The sequence below is a fragment of the Lissotriton vulgaris genome, chromosome 2_1, assembly GCF_964263255.1.
Source record: "Lissotriton vulgaris chromosome 2_1, aLisVul1.2, whole genome shotgun sequence".
Classification (NCBI taxonomy): domain Eukaryota; kingdom Metazoa; phylum Chordata; class Amphibia; order Caudata; family Salamandridae; genus Lissotriton; species Lissotriton vulgaris.
Window position 1 is genome coordinate 124,835,310 of NC_141687.1, and position 19,597 is coordinate 124,854,906.

At 45.7% G+C, this 19,597-nt stretch overlaps 1 protein-coding gene across 3 annotated transcripts in view; it reads left to right on the top strand.

The window, feature by feature from the left end:
• The window catches only part of CUX1 (cut like homeobox 1), a 1,218,817-nt gene that overhangs the window by 928,247 nt on the left and 270,973 nt on the right, over positions 1 to 19,597 (top strand). For all 3 annotated transcript variants that reach the window (XM_086954570.1, XM_086954568.1, XM_086954569.1), the window contains one exon: positions 6,892 to 7,715. In XM_086954570.1, coding sequence (XP_086810696.1) covers positions 6,892 to 7,715 — 824 coding nt within the window. The remainder of the gene's footprint in view (positions 1 to 6,891; positions 7,716 to 19,597) is intronic.

The window sequence follows — 19,597 nt, forward strand, 5'->3', positions numbered from 1 at the left end:
CGTCCTGCAACCAGTCCATCTGACCTTAATATAAAGTGCCAAGAGGATGATGAGGAGTATGAGGAGGAAGGATGTGCCCTTTTTCCAGTCCATGATGCTCGCTTTGAGGCACCACATGAGGAACGAATGACTCAAATACCGTCTTCTTTGGTGACCACCCTGCAGAATATGTTAGATGACTATAATCGCAGGTTCCCTCCATCTGCTCCTATTTCACCAACTCCTCAACCTGCGGCGCCAACAACCATACAGTCGGAGACGCCGCAATCACCGGTCCATCCGCAGCAAGATACTGATGAGGATGCAGATGTAGATGAAGTACTCGCGGATTGGGATGATTATAGAGCCCAAACACCATCTACACCTCCGACTTCGCCTTTACCTTCCCCTCCGGTAGATATTGGAAGCTTTCATAATTTTATGGTGCGTGCTGCCAAACGGTTCCATCTAACCTTAGAGATGCAGCAAACAGATTGCTTCCTCTATGATTTCAAGGATCAGCCACTTAAACAAACCCATACTATCCCAATTATTGATTTAATTTTGGCAAGAAGGCCTTAAACTTATGGCCGGACCAAATTCCATCCCAGCTGTGTTACCACGTCTGGACAAAAGGTACAAGGCGCCTGCAGACTCTCCAGTATGCCTTGTTTCTCATCCTAAGGCGGACTCCGTTGTTACGCAGGCTGCTCAGAAACGTTCAAGGAATCCGGCCACTCCGCTAACCTCCCCTCCGGATCAAGAGGGACGCCGGTTGGATTCTATCGGTAAGAAGTTTACCACCATGGCTGCCACAACGGTCAGAGCGGCGAACTCCCTGGCCATCCTTGGGAGGTATGACCGCCAAATGTGGTCAGAGATCGCAGCCTTGATTAACCAGCTCGCATATTCCATCCTAGCGGAGGCCCAGACAATAGTCCAAGAAGGAGAAAAAATCTCTGCAGAGATTATAGATTGCGCTGTTGACATCTCTTCAACAGGGTTCAGACAACTTGCTGAGCCGCTGTTTTAAGACACCAGGGCTGGCTCAAATCTACAGTTTTTCGGCCCGAGGTGCAGGCGAGAATTCTAGACTTGTCTTATGATGGTGATTCACTTTTTGGCAAGCATGTTGACGACGCTCTTGAATCCATTAAAAAGGACGCAGATACTGCTCGTTCCTTAGGAAGCCTCCAGTACAGAAAACGGCCTTTTCGAGGAGCACGTGGCAGAGGTGGCTCTTCAAATTTTCGTGGCTCCTCCCAGAATCGCTCCTATAGAGACAACAAGCAAAGATACAGCTGCCAATCTCAAAATCGCCACACTGATTCAAGACCTTATCGGAGGAAAAATAATTACAGAGGGGGAAACACCTCCAAAAAGCAGTGACTTCCCCAACAAGTGTTCTCCGACTTTGAAAATTGGAGGACGAATCTCCCAAAACTTCTCCAACTGGTCTCATATCACCTCGGATCGTTGGGTCCTGGATGTCATCTCGAAAGGACATGTTCTCGAGTTTACAAAATTTCCACTCACCCGTCGACCTTCTGGTCCTCCCCCACCTCACTTAAAAGATCTGTTGGCTCAAGTCAAGATCATGATACAAAAAGGAGCTGTCGAAGTGGTCCCTCGAGCACAACAGGGCAGGGGCTTTTATTCCCGCTTCTTTTTAATCAAGAAAAAATCGGGAGAATGGCGCCCCATTCTGGACTTACGAGCCCTCAACAAATTAATCAAATCACAAACTTTCCGAATGTTATTCCTACTGGAGATTTTGCAATACCTCCATCCCGGAGAGTTCCTCTCCACAATGGACCTCCAAGATGCATATTTTCATGTGCCAATACATCACAAACACAGGAAAAATCTTCGCTTCACTGTCGGATCGAAGCACTTCCAGTTCAAGGTGTTGCCTTTTGGCCTTCGATCAGCGCCGAGAGTCTTCACGAAAATCATGGCTCCGGTCGCAGCTTTCCTTCGCCTGCAAGGCATTCAGTTTTACCCTTATCTAGACGATTGTCTAATAAAAGCTCAGACACGTCAAAAGGCAAGACAACATACTCAGACCTGTCTGTCACTTTTTCACACCTTAGGCCTTTCTGTGAATCAAGAAAAGTCTCACCTTCGTCCCTCACAACAGAGAATCTTTCTAGGAGCCTTAATGGATTCTCGTCTGGCACAGGTGTTTGTGTCCCAGGAGCGACAACTTCGCATACTCAAGATGGTCGCTTTTCTAAAATCAAAACAGTCTGTTTCTGTCCGGATCTTGAAATCTTTTCTGGGCATGGCCTCCTCTTGCATACATCTGATCGCATACTGCAGACTTCACATGAGAGTCATACAGGAGAAGGTGGACAAGCAATGGAAACAAATTTCGGGGTCGTTCAACGACAAACTCGTACAGTTTTTCATGTTGGTACTTTGAAATCATAAAGGAAACAGTAATTTTCCTTTGGACCTGGTAAATTGAACCTCTTTGATGCCCTTTCAGGAGGAGTGGCATCTCCTAGGTAAGACATAGTCTTCCCATTATAGGCCCTTATATTGACAGTATCATCTGTACTACCCCTTCTTCATGGCCATCATCCCAAATACACATTATTATGTGCCTTGTTGTAGGATGTGTTGTCAGAGGTGATTGTTGCGGAATGGATACTGAAAGACGTCTCTTGGACAAAGACGTTACCATAGTGTGCAGCGTTGTAGGTCTGATTTGGCGCCTCAAATTGCAGCTGTGTTTATGGTTTGTTGGTTCAGATTTAGAGACGCAGGTATAATTGTCAAGTATGAGATGCAGATCTTTGCCCAAAGTAACTGGTACCTGAATCATTGGCTCGTATGAGGAATGTGTAATTTGTTTGTGTGGGTCATAATCATACGAGCAATCATAATCATCATACATGGTTCTTCAAAACGTTGATATGAACCCCTATGGCTAGAATCTTTAGTTTGACCATAAGGATCAGCAGGATAAACTTTCTGGGTTTCCTCATACTCTCCTTAATCTGGGTCCTTAAATTCAACTTTTAGTTATTTTAGACTACAGGCTGTTCTAAAGGTGCCTTTATCATCAGATTCCTCCTTGTCTAGAAGGTGTTGAGAGGATAAGAAGAAATTTTCCTTGGAGAGAGATGTTTAGGCATTATGGTTAATGGAGTGGCCTTTCTTGATATTAGAGTTAACTTGGACGTTTTTGCTGTCCTCACTGTATTTACGCCAAAAGTGTTATCACTGTTGATGGCATCTTGGTGGTATCATCAATGGTATTTGATTGTGTTAAGATGGTTGTCAATGGTTCGTCATTGAGGTGGTCGTTGTTGACGTAGGAATTTATCAGCTCTCTTCGACAATAGTAGTCTTGTTGAGGGTGGTCCATTTGTTGGTGGTCTCATCAATGCTAGTACATTGGATGATCCTTGACTTGTGATTAATTCCAAGGGCCCTTTCTTCTTTGGCATAACCCGTTCAGAGATAGGCTTGTGTGTTGATGGATTCATTTACTCAAAACTGCCATTTCAGTGGCTGGATTTTCATCTCTGATTTTTCTTCTTCTAAATGTATGTTCCTCCTAGGATCCGTAGAAGTGGATGGCATTTTCTTAGACGTTCATCCAAGGGGAGCTTTTCTGGCTTAGAATGAACCCTTTTTAGTTTGCTCTTTAGGCATCTTCAGATTCGTCTCCCCGAAAATGGAAAATCAAAAGGGCCTCTCTGGACAAAGGTCACAAGTGGTGGGACACTGGGAAGATCTAGTGTTAATAATGCCCAGCACCAATCACTCTCTCCATTGTCAGAGCAGCAACAACATATTGCGTTGTGGGCTATTAACAGACCCTATTCCGCAGGTGATCATCAACGCAGATGCATCGCTTGCTCGGGGTGCATCCCTGGAACATGACAGTCTAGTGTCTGTGCCCGCCGCATCAATAAGGTCTCCACATCAGCCATCCGGAGCTTTTAGCCTTACAGATGGACTTCAAAACCTTTGTTCAAGGCAAAGTAGCCCAGGCGCGAACAGATAAAGTGACTACCATGTTTGGTCGTCACAACCAAGCTGGCGCATTCTCGCAGCTGTCAACACTTGCGCAGGGATTTTGGCACTAGGTGATCCACCACTGAGTACATCTCCTAGCAGGTTACCTCCCAGGGATGGGCAATGACTTTTCAGATCTGCTCAACAGGACGCAGCAACAAGTCAGTGGGCGGGCACTCCACCCTCAAGTTCTACTCACAAACATCGAGGAGTATGGGAGTCCAGACATAGCCCTCTCTACCACTTGTGAAAATGCAAAATGCCTAACCTTCACCTCCAGGTTTCCATAACACCAATCCATTGGCAGTGATCTGTGGATGAACTGGTCTGGGATCTTTGTATATGCTCTGCTCCTCTCCCAGTTGTACTGTGTATAATGAGGAAACTACAGTAACCACCCCTCATCCTGGTGGCTTACACGTGGGACTGACTACCCTGGTTCTCAAACCTTTTTGAGATGTCCATTTCTCCACACAAGAAGCTTTCAACAGGCCGGACCTTTTGATGCAGAACTAAGGCAAAGTAAGACCACCAAACCCCAGGCAGCTCAAACTAGCTATCTGGCCTCAATGGTCTTTGAATTTGGCTACCTTAAACTGTCTCAAGTGTGCATGAATATAAATTGCAAGAGTATGCAGAGCATGTGAACTTACAGCACGGCATGTGATGAACAGATCCTTACAGGGTAAGTAACTTAATTGTTTCAAGCCTAACTTTGTAAGATGAATAGTCAGTACTTCCCAGTGTGTATTACAAAAGCCAGGTATTCGCTGCATGCTGTGCCTGGGATTTATTCAATCCACAACAAATGAGCCTCTGTGGCTTCCCATGACATCCCACTAGCAGACATTTTGAAAGCTGTAAGACATCCACACTTACACAAAGCATTATTGTATAGGTATTTATGTTCAGCCAAGAGGCACCAGTTGGGCAAACAGTCCTTAAACTTTCTTCCAGCCATCATCTACTATTGCTTGCAAGCAACCGCTTACGGGAGACGTGGACTACTTTTTAGTATATGAAGAGCATGTCATATACACAACAGCACATGCTGCAAACTGAAAGCGTAACTTAGATGTAACAATCGGTTTGCAAATGGTAGTGCTGTAGATTCGCAGGGGCCCTTCCACAGCCCCGGATACAAGGTAAGGGTATAATGCTTGGCGCAGTAATAATGTGCACATTTTTTGCATACTTTACTCCTGTATACATAAAAGTAGGCTCTCCTGCCTAGTATCTCTACAGCTAATTTACTATTATTTGTTTGTGGGAAACGCATTCTAATGTGGAGTCATTGTCCTATTGCTTAGTGGTTGTCAGGGGGAGGGATCACAAGTTACTCTGAAAACTTTACTTCAAAGAAAAACATTTTCTTCATACGTGTTGAACACTGGATGGCAAGAGTGTGCTCAGGTGATCTATGGGTGAACTAGTCAGGGATATTTGCCTAAACTTTTCCATCTCTCTTCCTTATCTCCTAAATGGTGAGAAAAATCAGGCAGGTGTCCATAACCCTTATCCTAGTTGCTCAAATCTGGGCCAAACAGCCCTGAAATGCAGTGCTCCTGGAGATGTTAGTCAACCCTCACAGGAAGCTCCAACATACACTAGACATTGTCACTCAACATCAGAGTCAGTTTAGATACCCAGAACTCAAACATATGTACCTTGCAATTTGTCACCTACTCTGTTGGAGTTAGGTTGTCTTAGCCTTCAGAAGAATGCAAGTTTATTCTGCAGGAAGCACACAAACTTGCTACTCGTGCCTGCTTTCCTGCAATTTGGAAAAGGTTTATGTATTACTGCCTTTCCAAATAGTCAGGTCCTCTTAAAGGTTCCGTACAGCACCTTGTATCCCACCTTTTATAGTGCTACAAAGCACTATAAAAGGTGTATATGTCTATAGTTCTATATGTCTGCATTTAGCAGCAGTCACAGTATGCCTCCAAAACAGACAACGCTTTTCCCTCTTTAGAATACCATTCATAAAACCCTGCATATAAGGCCTACGGAAGGTAATACTGCCAAAGACACCTCCAACACCTGCCTAAAACATTAATGTAGTTATTTACACTACTCATTGGTTCTCCTATTCAAATCCCTGCACTCATGCCAACTACAGTTCTGTTCTTGGAAGGTCGTTCCTCCCTCAGACTTATTAGTGAGCTTCAAGCTATTACAGATCAAGAACCCTTTTACCAGGTTCATAAAGACAGGCTTGTTCTCCGGACCAATCCCACATTTTTGCCTAAGGTCGTTTCACCTTTCCGCATGAATGAAACAATGAAGCTGCCAGTCTTTTCCCACAACTAGTCTGTATTAAAACTGGTCATTTACACCGTGGATGTTAAGTTAGCGCTGATATACTACATTACTAGGACTAAGCCTTTTAGAAAGTCTACACAACCTTTTGTGGGCTTCACCGAAGGGGCATAGAGGAACTCTGCCACAGGGACTGGTATTCCGAGGGGGGATAGTTACTTGTATTCAAACCTGCCATGGCAGGGCTAAGTGCGCTCTCCATGTACCCTCTAGTGCCCACTCTACTATTCCAATCATTCTCCCTGCATGATTCCTAACTATCCTGTACAATGCCATGAAATTTGTTGGGGTTGATGTGTGTTTCCCAGATCGGGATCACAAAAATGTTTTTTTGTATTTGTTAATAAAAGCTGTCACCTCTTGGTTATAAGTAAGGATACTTTTCGATGTTTGCAGTGTACTTTGTCTGGCATTTGTTATATTTGTTACTAAATTATTGCAGTGGTTGGTTAATACCAGATTTTCTCGTAATTTACTTTGTTTCCTGATGCATCATTAAATCTTAAATTAGAAATTGCAGTTCTACATTATGAAACATCTGCCTTTGATTTTTCACAGCTGAGCCGGCTCAGCCACATTCTGCTTGTAACAGTGGTAACTCTGATGATGCTATTCGATCAATCCTGAAGCAAGCAAGACGCGAGATGGAGGCTCAACAGGCTGCCTTTGAACCTGTCCTGAAATCAGAATCTCTGTCTCCTGCAGATATTTCTATTCTATCTCCCAAACTAATCTCCACCTCCGCAGTATGTTCTGGGTCCAGTTATGCCCCATTGGTGTTGTCATTGAAAAAGCATTCAAGCGTACTGGCATCCAATATCTCTTCACTGCAGAACTACACAGGGATCAAAAGAGAACATCGTGACAACCCTGCTTTAGAAATGCATGGGATGGCGGAATCCCCCCACAGCATAAGACATGTGAAAAGTGAATTGGGCCGAGGAGGTATATGGAAGGACAATTGGTGGAGTACTGTTCAGCATGATCGAAGAAGCACCGCTCCTTTGGAAGATATTAAGACAGAGGAAGTAAACAGCATAAAAGAAAAGCTCACAAGTCACAACAGGGTAGATCACTGCCAGCAGCAAGGGACCACATCTTCTGACTATTGGAAAGAATGGCCAAAAGCTGAATCTCCATACTCTCAAAATTCTGAGTTGAGCATGACGGGGGCAAGTCGTAGCGAAACTCCGCAAAATAGCCCACTTCCATCCTCCCCCATTTTGCCTTTGTCTAAAGTAACCAAACCTGTTGTACCACCATTGACTCCGGAACAGTATGAGGTCTACATGTATCAGGAAGTGGACACAATAGAGTTAACACGTCAGGTCAAAGAGAAGCTAGCAAAGAATGGAATTTGCCAAAGGATATTTGGAGAAAAGGTAATTGCTTGTATTCTTCTATACTCGTATAATAATGATTCTTGTGAAATGGCATCATGATAAGAACATGTACAGTAAAACAGTGCCATATATCTGTTTGTTTTTCTGTGTTCTCTAAGCTTTTAACCAAGATTAGCTCTCTGGTTGAATGCTGTGGTGCTTAGACAAGAAGTATTTCTAATCAAGTGTCATAACAACGTCCATCTGTTCACACTGGTCTCACAGCACAGTTGTCATATTGCTGAGTATCACCATGCTCACAGCAGCACTGCCCACGAAGACACTATACAAACTACAGGTGCCATTAACTGTCTAAAATGGTACTCACTATATTTGCTACCATCAGCTACCTTTCACATATATACATGTCATTGAAACTTTTTCTGACTGCACTTAAGCGATTTGGCACGACCCTCTGGTTCACCTAAAATGGACCCTGTGCTTATGTATGCTGACGACCCGGTGCTTATGGGCCGCACCCCAAATAGTCTCCAGAGGGTTTTATCCAGTTTTGTAAATTTTATGTCCAATTTGGGTCTCACAGTTAACGTACCAAAACTTTTTATTTTTTTATTTTTTATTTTCTTATAAGGGATCCAGTTCTCCTGTAAAGAATGTATGGAAGGAATAGTGGCAGTTTTATATCTTCAAATCTATTTGGTCTGTTATATTTGTGAAAGCTGGGTAGCATTCACATAGCATAGAGCATAGCCGTTGAATTATCACTGAAGTGTTTTTGTAAGAAAATTAATTAAGTAAATGATAAATAAACGCCAGGGGACCAATAAGTGTCTCCCTTTTTGCCTAGAGAAGAATCGCCTAACCTGCGCTAATACTTTTTCATATCTGGGATTTCTTTTTGACCGTACTGGCTCATGGTCACAGGCTGTAAATCTAGGAGATTGTTGTTCTCAAAGGCATTGGCAGTCCTGACCAATTTTGGCAGAAAATTAGGCAGACACCCCCCTCCCCCCTCTCCTCCCCCTACAGAACTGCTCCACATCTACAAAGCGAAATGTGTCTCAATAGCGACATATGGAGCGGGTATCTGGGGATACGTAGACGAACATCTTTGAAAAAGGCCAAAAACAGATTCTTCAGACATTTGCTTGCTATTCCAGCTCGTGTTTAATTGTCATTCAGAATTGGATTTATCGCACATAGAGGATGTCATCGCATCCAACCATTCCTCCTCTGGCATCATATCTGGACCACAGAGCAGACCAGTGTAACTCACCAAGTGATCAGTGACTGCTGTGCGCTAGATGGAGCATAGGATGGCTTAAGTATATTAAGGAATTTTTCTGTAAATTCGGCCATCCAGAATACTTTGATAACCCCATCTCTCTGACTAAGTTAAATAGGAAAGTTTTTTAACTCAGCTGCTTGAATTACCTCGAAAATAAAAGAATAAACACAGAGATTAAAAAAACCTCAGTCTTGGCACACCAAAACATTCTGACTACTTTTAAGATGCAGCTGTATCTAACTTATGTAACTCTTGATTTTGAAAGATTTTTATTAATGCGTTTTAGGATGTGCTTTTTTCGTAGGTTATTTCGCTTTCCAATAATTGACTTGTCCAGGCAGTTGTCTAATTGTCCATGTGATGACCAGTCTGCACAATCTACTACGCATGTTATAATTTTTTTTGCAAATTTTATACATTCCAGAGGAAAAGGTGGATACTTCCAGTGCTTAGAACATTATGTCTGAAACAATGTCGCCCTGCTTTTCTAGTTATGCAATCTTTGGGGGGAAGAGCTTAGAACCTTATCTGTCACATTGTTTGTTGTATTTTATTTTAAAACCAAGTAATACTTGATGCAGGCAAGTGTAATTGTCCTTTTCAAGACAGATTGATCAACAAGCAAGCTGGATGAATAATGAATGTTGTTACAGGTTTGTGAAATATTCAAATATAGTTGTGATTACTTTTAATCTATACTACTATTATAAAGAGAGAACTTGCACCTTTTGGCCAGGTAAACTCAAGAACCACAGTGCCAATCTACACACCCGATACATCTATGAAAATGTCAGGGTGTGTAGATGGACATAGGCTATATATATTTTTTAAAAAAAAGTAAATTACAAAAATTAAGTTCTAAAACAAAGTAGTCCCCTGAAAGTAGCGCCGGCCGGTACCTAGCGCTGGCCACGACGCGACGTTCGTGATGACTGTGACATGCGTGATGACGAAGAGGAGGAGCGGCTGACATGGAGCTGCGGTGAGGTGAGGAGCGCGGGCGCATCATGGCGAAGAGGAGCGGAGCGGCGCGGCAGCTCAGGTAAAGTAAAGCTTGAAATCAGGGCGGGAGGGAGTCGGGGCGGGAGGGGAGCGGGTGTGCACAGAGGGACAGGCGGGAGGAGTCGGGGCGGGAGGGAGTCGGGGCGGGAGGGGGTGGGGACGGGAGGGGGTCGGGGCGGGAGTGGGTGTACTGCCCCCAGCCCCTTTCTGCCCCAGGCAACGCTGGGGCGGGCTGCTAGTTACTTATTCAAATCACTTTTTCTTCTCATTGTGATATGCCTAGATAGCACACTGGTGCAGTTCCTAGATAAAAGGTAAGTAAAACAGTTTTTATCAAAACACAGGTTCTTATGGTTCCGTACAAACACCCTTTTCGGAGGAAAACAGTCAATGCAATCCTATAGACAAAAATTAGGTTATCGGTTTGCAGGTAAGTAAACGGTCTTACAGGTTGAGTTCCTGAGATTAGAACAAGGGTTCCCCCAGGGTCCAGGATTCACTCAAAAAGCACCGTCAGCGGCACTAGGGCTGCCAGGTGCAGAGTGCTGAGGCACAATGTTAGCCTATGGGGCAAGAGGGCCATCGGCCAGTGGCTGTTCTCTGGCAGGCCACACTGTTGAGAGAACAAAGCTCCTAGGGTTAAGCTCAGGGCAAAGGGGGTTCCAAGTTAGCACACAAGGTGCACCCACAGCCGCACAGGGGTGGCCAGGTGCAGGGTACTGGATCGACATTGAGTGCCCTGCTGGTTTTAATGTGAAAGCTCTGGTCAGAACAAACACTGCATGCTTTGGGCACAAAGACTTTCTGATGGCGACCACCGGTTGGAAAGGTAGGTTGGGATGCAGGGGGATGCCTGGATACTGTCGGTTGGGCCACCCAAGGCCATGGGGCGTCTGGTGCAGGGGTGTCTTTAGACATCAGGTTTTCCTTACCTGCTCCTTTCGCATTTGCGAGGACCCTCCAGGTAGAGGCTGAAGACGTTGTCGGGAGGCTTGAGGTATGTCGGGGATCACCAGATCCCAGGTCAGGATTGCCAGAACTACCTCCTCGTGATGTTAGCCGACTCGAACTAGGTCCATGGGCTTCGTGTGCATATTTGGCCAGAGTCTGATTCTTGAGCAAGTCCAGTGCAAAGTCTTTATAGGAAAGGCAGGGCAGGTGCTGCCTTGTGGGGCGGGGTAGCTGGCTGCAGGATACACCAGGATTCAGCTGGAGCAGTTCTTGGCCGGTACAGGCCGGTAGGGCTGGGCCAATGCAGTTGGTGTCCTCATCCTTCTTCCTTCAGCACGGCTCTTCGGTCCTTCTTCTTCTTGCTTTTCTGAGGAGGCAAGGTTTGGGGTTGTCCCTAAATACTATATTTTGGGGAGTTTCAGGTAAGTTCAGGTCGGGACAAATGGGTCCCTTCCGTGGGGTGGGTACATAAGCCTCACTCTGGTTGGCTGGGTAAACCCATCTTCAAGATGGCGGGGAATAAGAGTGGTGCTTCACCTCGCCTCCCCCACCTGATGGGTGGGGTTGGCAATGGTGGGCACACCTATCTTACTAATTTGGTTTTCCCGCCGGTTCTCCCTTCAAAGTGGGGGTTAGAAACCAGTGGGGGCCGGTTTGCTGGGAGCAGCAAATGGCTGGGTCAGCTCACAAAGGCGACAAGCCTTTGAAGCTTCCCCTTCGTTGACATTATCCAGCCTAGGGGGAGCAGGCTTGACACCTCGACCCAGGATGTGCTTTGTTTCAGGATCCCGAGATCATGTCTAGAAACATGTCTGGTGGCTGCAGCTGGCGAGCAGACACTCAGCCGGACAGTAGAGTTAGGTCGTTTTTCTGGGGGATTCTAAGATGCCCTCTGAGGGCATTTGGCATTAAATCCCACACTGGCATCAGTGTGGGTTTAATGTGCAGAGAAGTTTGATATCAAACTTCCCAGGATTCAGTAAAGCCATTATGGTGCTGTAGAGTTCGTAATAACAAACTCCCAGACCATAAACTCTTTATGGCTTTACTGCACTTACAATGTCTAAGAATGGACTAAGACACTGTAGGGGTACAGGGCTCATGCACCTGTACCCTCACCTGTGGTATAGTTAAGCCTGCTAGAGAGGTGACTTACCAATTCCATTGGCAGTGGGTTGTAGGCTTTGCCATGTCGACTCTTCACTTTGGTCTGCACCAAAACGCGCAACCTGCAAGGGCAGTGTGTGTGAGTTGAGTCTGAACTAGGGCCCTCACACACCCAGCTAGCTAGGTGTCATGCTTAATCATATGGGCCTGCTCCTTGTCGGGTCGGAGCTGCAAAACGGGCACCCATAAAGGGGCTCTTTAGCGGAGATCTTCTGTTCCTTGCCGTTTAGTGCAGTGGGTGTAAGTGGCCTAGGTAGTGTGGATGTGGTTAAAAAGGGATTAAAACAGGTCGGATAGTCCAAAGGACTTTTATTCAGACTGGCTATCCACCTGATTAAAAGAGGGGAAAGGGTAGCAGCTATCTGACGTGATGGTTGAGTTTAGCTATGCTTAACTCTACAGGTCAACATGTTTCATGCCTATTGGTCAGGGAGATCCAAGTCCTTCATCAGGACCTAGTGGGTGAACTATGTACACAGAGTGGTGGGTGTGAATTCTATCTACACGTACCAGCACTGCAATTAAAAGTACCCGCAGTATCAAGGAACGACATAAGAGAAAGATACAAAATAAAATCACAACTGTATCAATGGTGATTAGGTCATAGTACAATCAGTTCCCTCTCTCCATGCCCAAACATACTCGTGAACATCCAACAGTGTAAGGGATGTGGCGACGTCATAGAATAAGTGGTAAGTGACAGTAGTGGTGGTGCCAAGTGATATTCTCCTATAAGGTCAGGTAACCTATCTCAGTGTACTGAAAAACCAGAAGACTGTTAAAAGGTGCGGGAATCGCTAATAGCATCGCGCTTGTTGTTTGAGTGGAACAGGATGTCACTCCACTCACCTATCAGTGGTTAAAGTATCGCTCCATTCAGTGCCCGGCAGGATATCGGGACGCCTAAAGCGTGGTGTCCTAAAAACCAAATGCGATGGACAAAACGTGCCCATCGCATGACTAGGAGTCAGCAGTGGGGGAACTACCTCGTCAGTCACCCCAACTGACTTCCGCCTCTCCGCGGCACCCAGGCGAGATCAAGTGAGGCATGTAGTAAGGTCACTAGTAATCCTCCCAAAAAGGGACAGTACCCCAAGGTGCGTAGACACTCTCACGTGGTCGGAGTGCGTCCCACAACATCAACCTCAGGACTCACTCGTTGCCGAACTGTGGCTGGAGCGACGTGGTGGCTACAACATCCTAGATTTCTGCCACCAACACCCCACTCTGCAATGTGCTGAGGTGCAAGGATTGGACATTGCCTGCAAGCCGGTTACTCACCATTCCGCTTCAGGAAGTGGCCGAGTCACCTACCCCTCCGCCGGCACCGGGAAGTAAAGAGCTGCATTTTGGTGGCGCTGAAATTCTTGCCGGGGAGACGCAGCGCATTACCAGAGCCAGACTGTTTGGGGCAGAACAGACCATACCTGCCATCTTCTTGTTTCCTGAGACCCAAAGCTAGCACCAGCATCTTGCGTCTCCCGCTCCGCGGGAGACGCTGCGTCCTTTCACCGGCGAGGCTGCTTGGGGCTGTGGCGATTGAAGCCATAAGGACTGCAAGACCCAGGAGGCATTGGGTCCAACGAACGAGCTGCTGAAACCCCTCCCATCACTGAACGGGGGCCTTATCTACTCCTTGCGTCTCCCGCTATGCGGGAGACGCTGCGCATTACCAGAGCCAGACTGTTTGGAGCAGAACAGACCATACCTGCCATCTTCTTGTTTCCTGAGACCCGAAGCTAGCACCAGCATCTTGCGTCTCCCGCTCCGCGGGAGACGCTGCGTCCTTTCACCGGCGAGGCTGCTTGGGGCTGTGGCGATGGAAGCCCTAAGGATTGGGTCCAACGAACGAGCTGCTGAAGCCCCTCCCATCACTTGGTACTTAAACAATTTTCTCCTCCCACGGCGCGGGACGAGCCGGGCGAAGCCCTGGCCAAGGGCGGGCCCGTTTAAGCCCGTTCAAGATTGTGCAAAGGCGGGGCGGACCACCCCCTTTATATTTTTGTAATTTGTGGTCCATACTGTACACATTCATGCCCCCCTATCTGTATTATTGCCTCGTGTCCATTGTAAATGGCTGCTAAGGAAGGTAGTAGCAAGATGGCTAGATGGCTCCATGGCTTTGGTTGCCGGTGATTTTAATTGCACCTTCGAACCGTTGGGTGTCGACGGTGCTGGTGGTTTTTATGATGAGGACGCTAGATGGGGCATACCGCAATTCATGATCGAGCCAGTTAAGAAATGGTCGCCGATTGTCATACAAATGAATGCTTTAATAATGGAGCATGCACTAGTAGCAGTCAATGGGCGTACGCCATCCAACTACTTGGGAGCTCATACATATAACAGGGTTTCCTGCCCAAGTAGAGTAGATTATATCTCCAAATAGGGAACCTCTGATTAGTAGCAGACCATGGATGCGGACCAGGGAAATCACCCCTTCAATTGCAGAAGGTTCATTAAATGGCAAAAATTCATTTTGGATGAACGAAAAACTAGCGCCCTCAAAGAGATCGCAAAAGTCCAGACTGCGAAGCTTTGAGCAATTTGTACCAATGAGCTGGGACCCTGTCGGGCGGATGTAATCTATGCTGAAACAATTGATATGATGGGTGCTCTCTTCCTGAATACTCGGGCTATAAATCAGTCCAGGAGTAAGAAACCTGCAGCCAAGTGGTACAATCAGGATTGTAGGGGGGCAAAATCAAAACAAATATCTGCCATTAAATCCTGTAATGCTGCCGAGGTCCGCTTAGCGCGATTCCAGTACAGGCGAGCATTATCGGGGTGCAAAAAGGGAATGGGAGGACCAGCACTGGGATGGGTTGAAGTCGGCATGTCAGTCCAAGAATGGTGAGCTGTTTTGGGCTCTGGTCAGAAGATCAAATGGTGGTGATACTGATCTAATACCCAACCACATTACTGATAGGGAATGGTTTGACCATTTTAGGAGTTTGTATGAAGGGGCTGAGGTGACAGATAATAGAGGGTCTCCCGAATATGTTCCATTGTTCGGGTCAACTATTCCGCCCTCCTTTGATCCTGTAGGACAAAAAGAGGTTGAGGTTGCCATTAATAAAATCGTATCTGGGAAGGCACCGGGCCAGGATGGCATTCCAGGTGATCTATTTCGTGCCAACACTGAGCAATGGGCCAAATATATTTCCCTCTTGATTAATGTCCTTCTCCGGGGCTCTTCGGTTCCAATCTCTTGGAAAGGGGCTGAAGTGATCCCTATTTACAAGAAGGGGCCTAGGGGTGACCTTGCCAACTATCGCCCAATCAGCCTTATTGATGCTGGCCAGAAGGTGGTTGGCAGGGTACTTCTGGAGAGGATTCTTTCATGGGCGGAAGAGAATAATATCATCTCGCAATTCCAGGCAGGCTTCAGGTACTGTCGACCAGGCTTTCAGGCTGGGTTTGTTGCATTAGAAGATAGTAACCATTGGCAAGGGCGGTCTTTATTTAGCGTTTATTGAATTGAAGACCGCATTAGACTTGGTTCCGTGAGAGTGCCTGTGGACGGACCTGCGGGAGATGGGGTTTCCCTTGCCTATCTTGAATTTGTTGGCCCGTATGCACGATGGAAATTCTGCATGCATTCGCTGGGGTACCCAGGAGCAGAAAACTGACAAAATCCCGGTAAATGGAGGTGTCCGCCAGGGATGCGTCCTGGCGCCGACCCTCTTTTCGTCGTTTGTGAATGGGGTTGTCTCATTTTTGTCTGAAATCAACGCTGATGCCCCCACACTGGCTGGTGTTAAGGTTCCCGCTTTGCTTTTTGCGGATGATACGTTATTGGTATCAAAAACACCAGCAGGCCTTCAGAAGCTCTTGGATCGTTTTTGTCTCTTCTGCAACTTAAGGGGCCTGGTAATCAATACAACCAAAACCAAGCGCCTTTATTTTAAGCCTAGTAGGAATGCTAAATCCACGCTCACACTCGACGAGGTGCCCCTAGAGCGTGTTAAAGTCTTTGACTAGGGATTAGACTATCAGACCAACTGAAATGGCAGCCACACATTGCGAAAATGACCTTAAGCCATAAGCGTGTTCTGGGAGTCATTGGTAGGGAACACAGAGCCTCAATATCCAGACCCATAGCCCCTGCACTGGAGATTTATGCTGCAAAAGCTGTAGGTTGTGCGTTGTATGGAGCTGAGCTCTGGGGTTTTAAAAATGTTTATGTATTTGTTACGGCAGAAAACAAGTTCTTTAAGAGAGCTTGTTTCGCTTCCTAGGTGTACTCCAATTAAGCCACTCCGGTGCGATTTGGGTCGCCGCTCAATTAAAGATCTAATTGTTTTGCACCCGCTTCTCTATTGGGCCCGATTATGGCGTACACCCTAGCTATCCTGCTATGCAGACGGCCTAAGAGAAGTCATGAACTTGCAGGGTTCGCACAAAATTGTTTGGCTTGCTAGGATGAAAAAGCTTTTAATGGCTATTGGTTTTAATATTGCTTGGGAGTCAGGTGTCTCGGTGTCAAAAGTGGAAATTAAGAGAGCCTATTGGGCATGGGTAGATGCTCAAGATTTTAGAGATACTGACGTGGGGAGGTTGACAGATAAGTTCCGCTTGCACAAGACAGTACATCGTCTTGAACCCTATCTGGACTTCATTAGGAAACCCAGAAATAGGGCACTTTACATTCAGTTCAGAATGGGAACTCTTCCCGTTCGTGAACGTACATGTAAGTGGAAACCACCCAACCAAACACCTGTTGACTGTCCATTTTGTACTGGTGTACTTGAAACAATCCCGCATTTTTTCTTTGTATGTCACGCTTATGGCAAACATAGGTCGAAAGGGTTAAAACCTGTCTGCCGTCAGCTTGAGACCACAAATTATTCTTCTGCCCTCCGAATTTTGCAGACAGATCCTAGCACCACCCTAGCTTGCGGGGTGGCTAAATTCCTTAGTTGGGCGTGGGTGATCAGACTGAAAGACTTACGTTGAATCTATAAGGCGACATCTTTTAACTTTGTACAAAGCTGTAACTGGTTTAATACATTTTTATTATATTTGTATCTTTGTCAAAGATTTTTTTAATGTATGTTCAAAATGAATTGTGATTTTAACTGTAGATGTGCTTTTTAAGATATTTTATATCGAAATAAAGCTTTGTACTACTACTACTTGCCGGCGTCTCCTGCGCCGACTGCTGGGTCATGTCAGAATAGACATGTGACCAATGTTTGGTGGCCTGCTCGGAAAGAAGGTGAAAACGGTAGCCATATTGTGACATGGAAGGCAATATTATCACATAAGATGCTATGCTGAACAAAGTCTGTATACGCACACATCACAGCCCACCAAGATCAGAGATGTTAAGGGAAATTTTTATTAGCTCTTGGTGTAAGATTACAGCCTAGAAGAGCTGAGTAATCAACACAGAAGCCTTCTTATAACGTATAATGATGTCGATCAACTGCAGTGTATCGGAGACATCAGCAGAGTGCAGATCTATCGAAGGTCACATGTAAAGGCTAGCGCTGTGTAATTTAGTGCGTCTAAGAGGTTGTTTTACTCACACAGATTAGTAAGAGGGGCGGAAGCGTCCCAATCAGCATTTCATACAGTGGAACGTTCACATAATGCGAGGCAGGTGCACACCATGGAATATAGGTACCAAACCACCACCTTACTATAGTGTAATCTGCCTAAGCCATATCATTGTCTCGGGAGAATCAGATAGGGGTAAGCAATGTTCATCTGTCAGTCAGTGATGCCTGAAAAGCACATAATCATCAGTGTAATGCAAGGAACCTTTCTTGCGTTTAGAATGCCTGAATCTCACTGACTCTTCTAGTTAAAGAGACAGACAACAGAAAAGCGACCTTCCACATAAGAAATTTCAGGTCTGTTTTGTGAATAGCTTAGAATGAATGATTTATATGTTGAGAGAGAACCACATCGAGATGCCATTCTTGGATAGGAGCTCATACTGGGGAAAAGCTCTGAACAACCCCTTCATCAATTGTTCACTTTTTATATTTTTTTTAACTTCATTTAACATTGCAAAAAGTTCACATCTATGTCTGACCTTACCACAGCATCCAGTACAGTAGTGTCACAAATCTTAATCCCTTCGATGTTGATGACGAGCTCAGCTCGTCATCAGCCACGGGGGGGCGTGTGCGGATGACGAGCTGAGCTCGTCATGTAACGCGGCTTTTGTAAAAAAAAGCCGCGCAGCGCAAAAATGACCGCAGCAGCGATGCGGTTAAGTGGCATATCTTACCAGGCATTATGGCATTGTATGGATCAAATAGTCATATTGCATTATAACACGTCCCCGGCCCACTTAACCGGACTGCTTTCCGATCGTTCTTCGTAGTTATCTTCCTTTCTTGCGGGGGGTACGGTATTACATGTTGTGTTATACCGTACTGGTGTCTAGGTACCTGACTTATGTTCTGTTCCCTTGCATAGTGCTCTACGATTTGTTATTCTGCTACGTTTCTACCCTCATCTGTGTGTATATCCCTGCTCCACACGTTTGATAAATTGTCCAGTAATCTTTGGGGCGACTTTGCGGCGGTTGGAGTTCGTTAAAGACATCTCATTGCATATTACAATATGCCATGTCCGAATGCCATTCCGCTATAGTTGGGGTGGAACCTCTAGCCCAACGCATAGCTACTCTGCGCTTGACTTATAGTAGTCCCTTAACCACTAATTTCCTCACTAATTTATCTATTCCCTTATCATGCCCCAACAGAGCCAGCAGTGGTACCATTTTTATGGTTAGACCTGTTATATCGTTTAGTTCTACAAATACTTTTACCCAGAAGCGAAATATCGCAGGGCACTGCCATGCTGTTTGCAGAAATCCTGCCACTTGCATGTTACATCTCTGGCAGTTCGCAGCTTCCCTCAGCCCATATGTTAACAACTGTGCCAGTGTGTAATACTCTATTTATGTGTTTAAAGTGTAGCAATCCATGTCAACCATTTAAGTTTTTAAAAACCCGCGGTTCATGACGAGCTCAGCTCGTCATAAGTGTACGAGAGGTGTACCTCATGACGAGCTGAGCTCGTCATGAGCATCGAAGGGGTTAAGGATATTTCTTTGGTCTTGGCGCAGTAATAACGCCATACATTGTCCTAGAGAAAACTCACTAATACCTCCTGCCACTCCAGTCTTGCCTAAGCTATCTTTGGCCTACACGCTTCCTGTGCATTTATATATAGCGCCATTATTAATTTATCAGAATTTTCTTTTAATTAGATATGTCAACACTGGCACATCCGGGGGTTCCTGTAGGTCACGTCCTAGCAATTCTCGCATAGCATGCCAAACCCTATGGTAATGATATTGTGCAAGGGCATTATGTGTAGTATCTGGCCCCTAAGCAAGTTTCCAAGTCTTTGCTATCCCATCCTGAAAGAGATTTCCAATTTCTTTGATCCCTAGGGGCTGCAGAGCTTTTCTTACACCCTTCTCCTGCACCACTGTAAGGCTGGAGCACCATTCGAGGGGAGCCCGAGGGGTATATAACAACGCGGT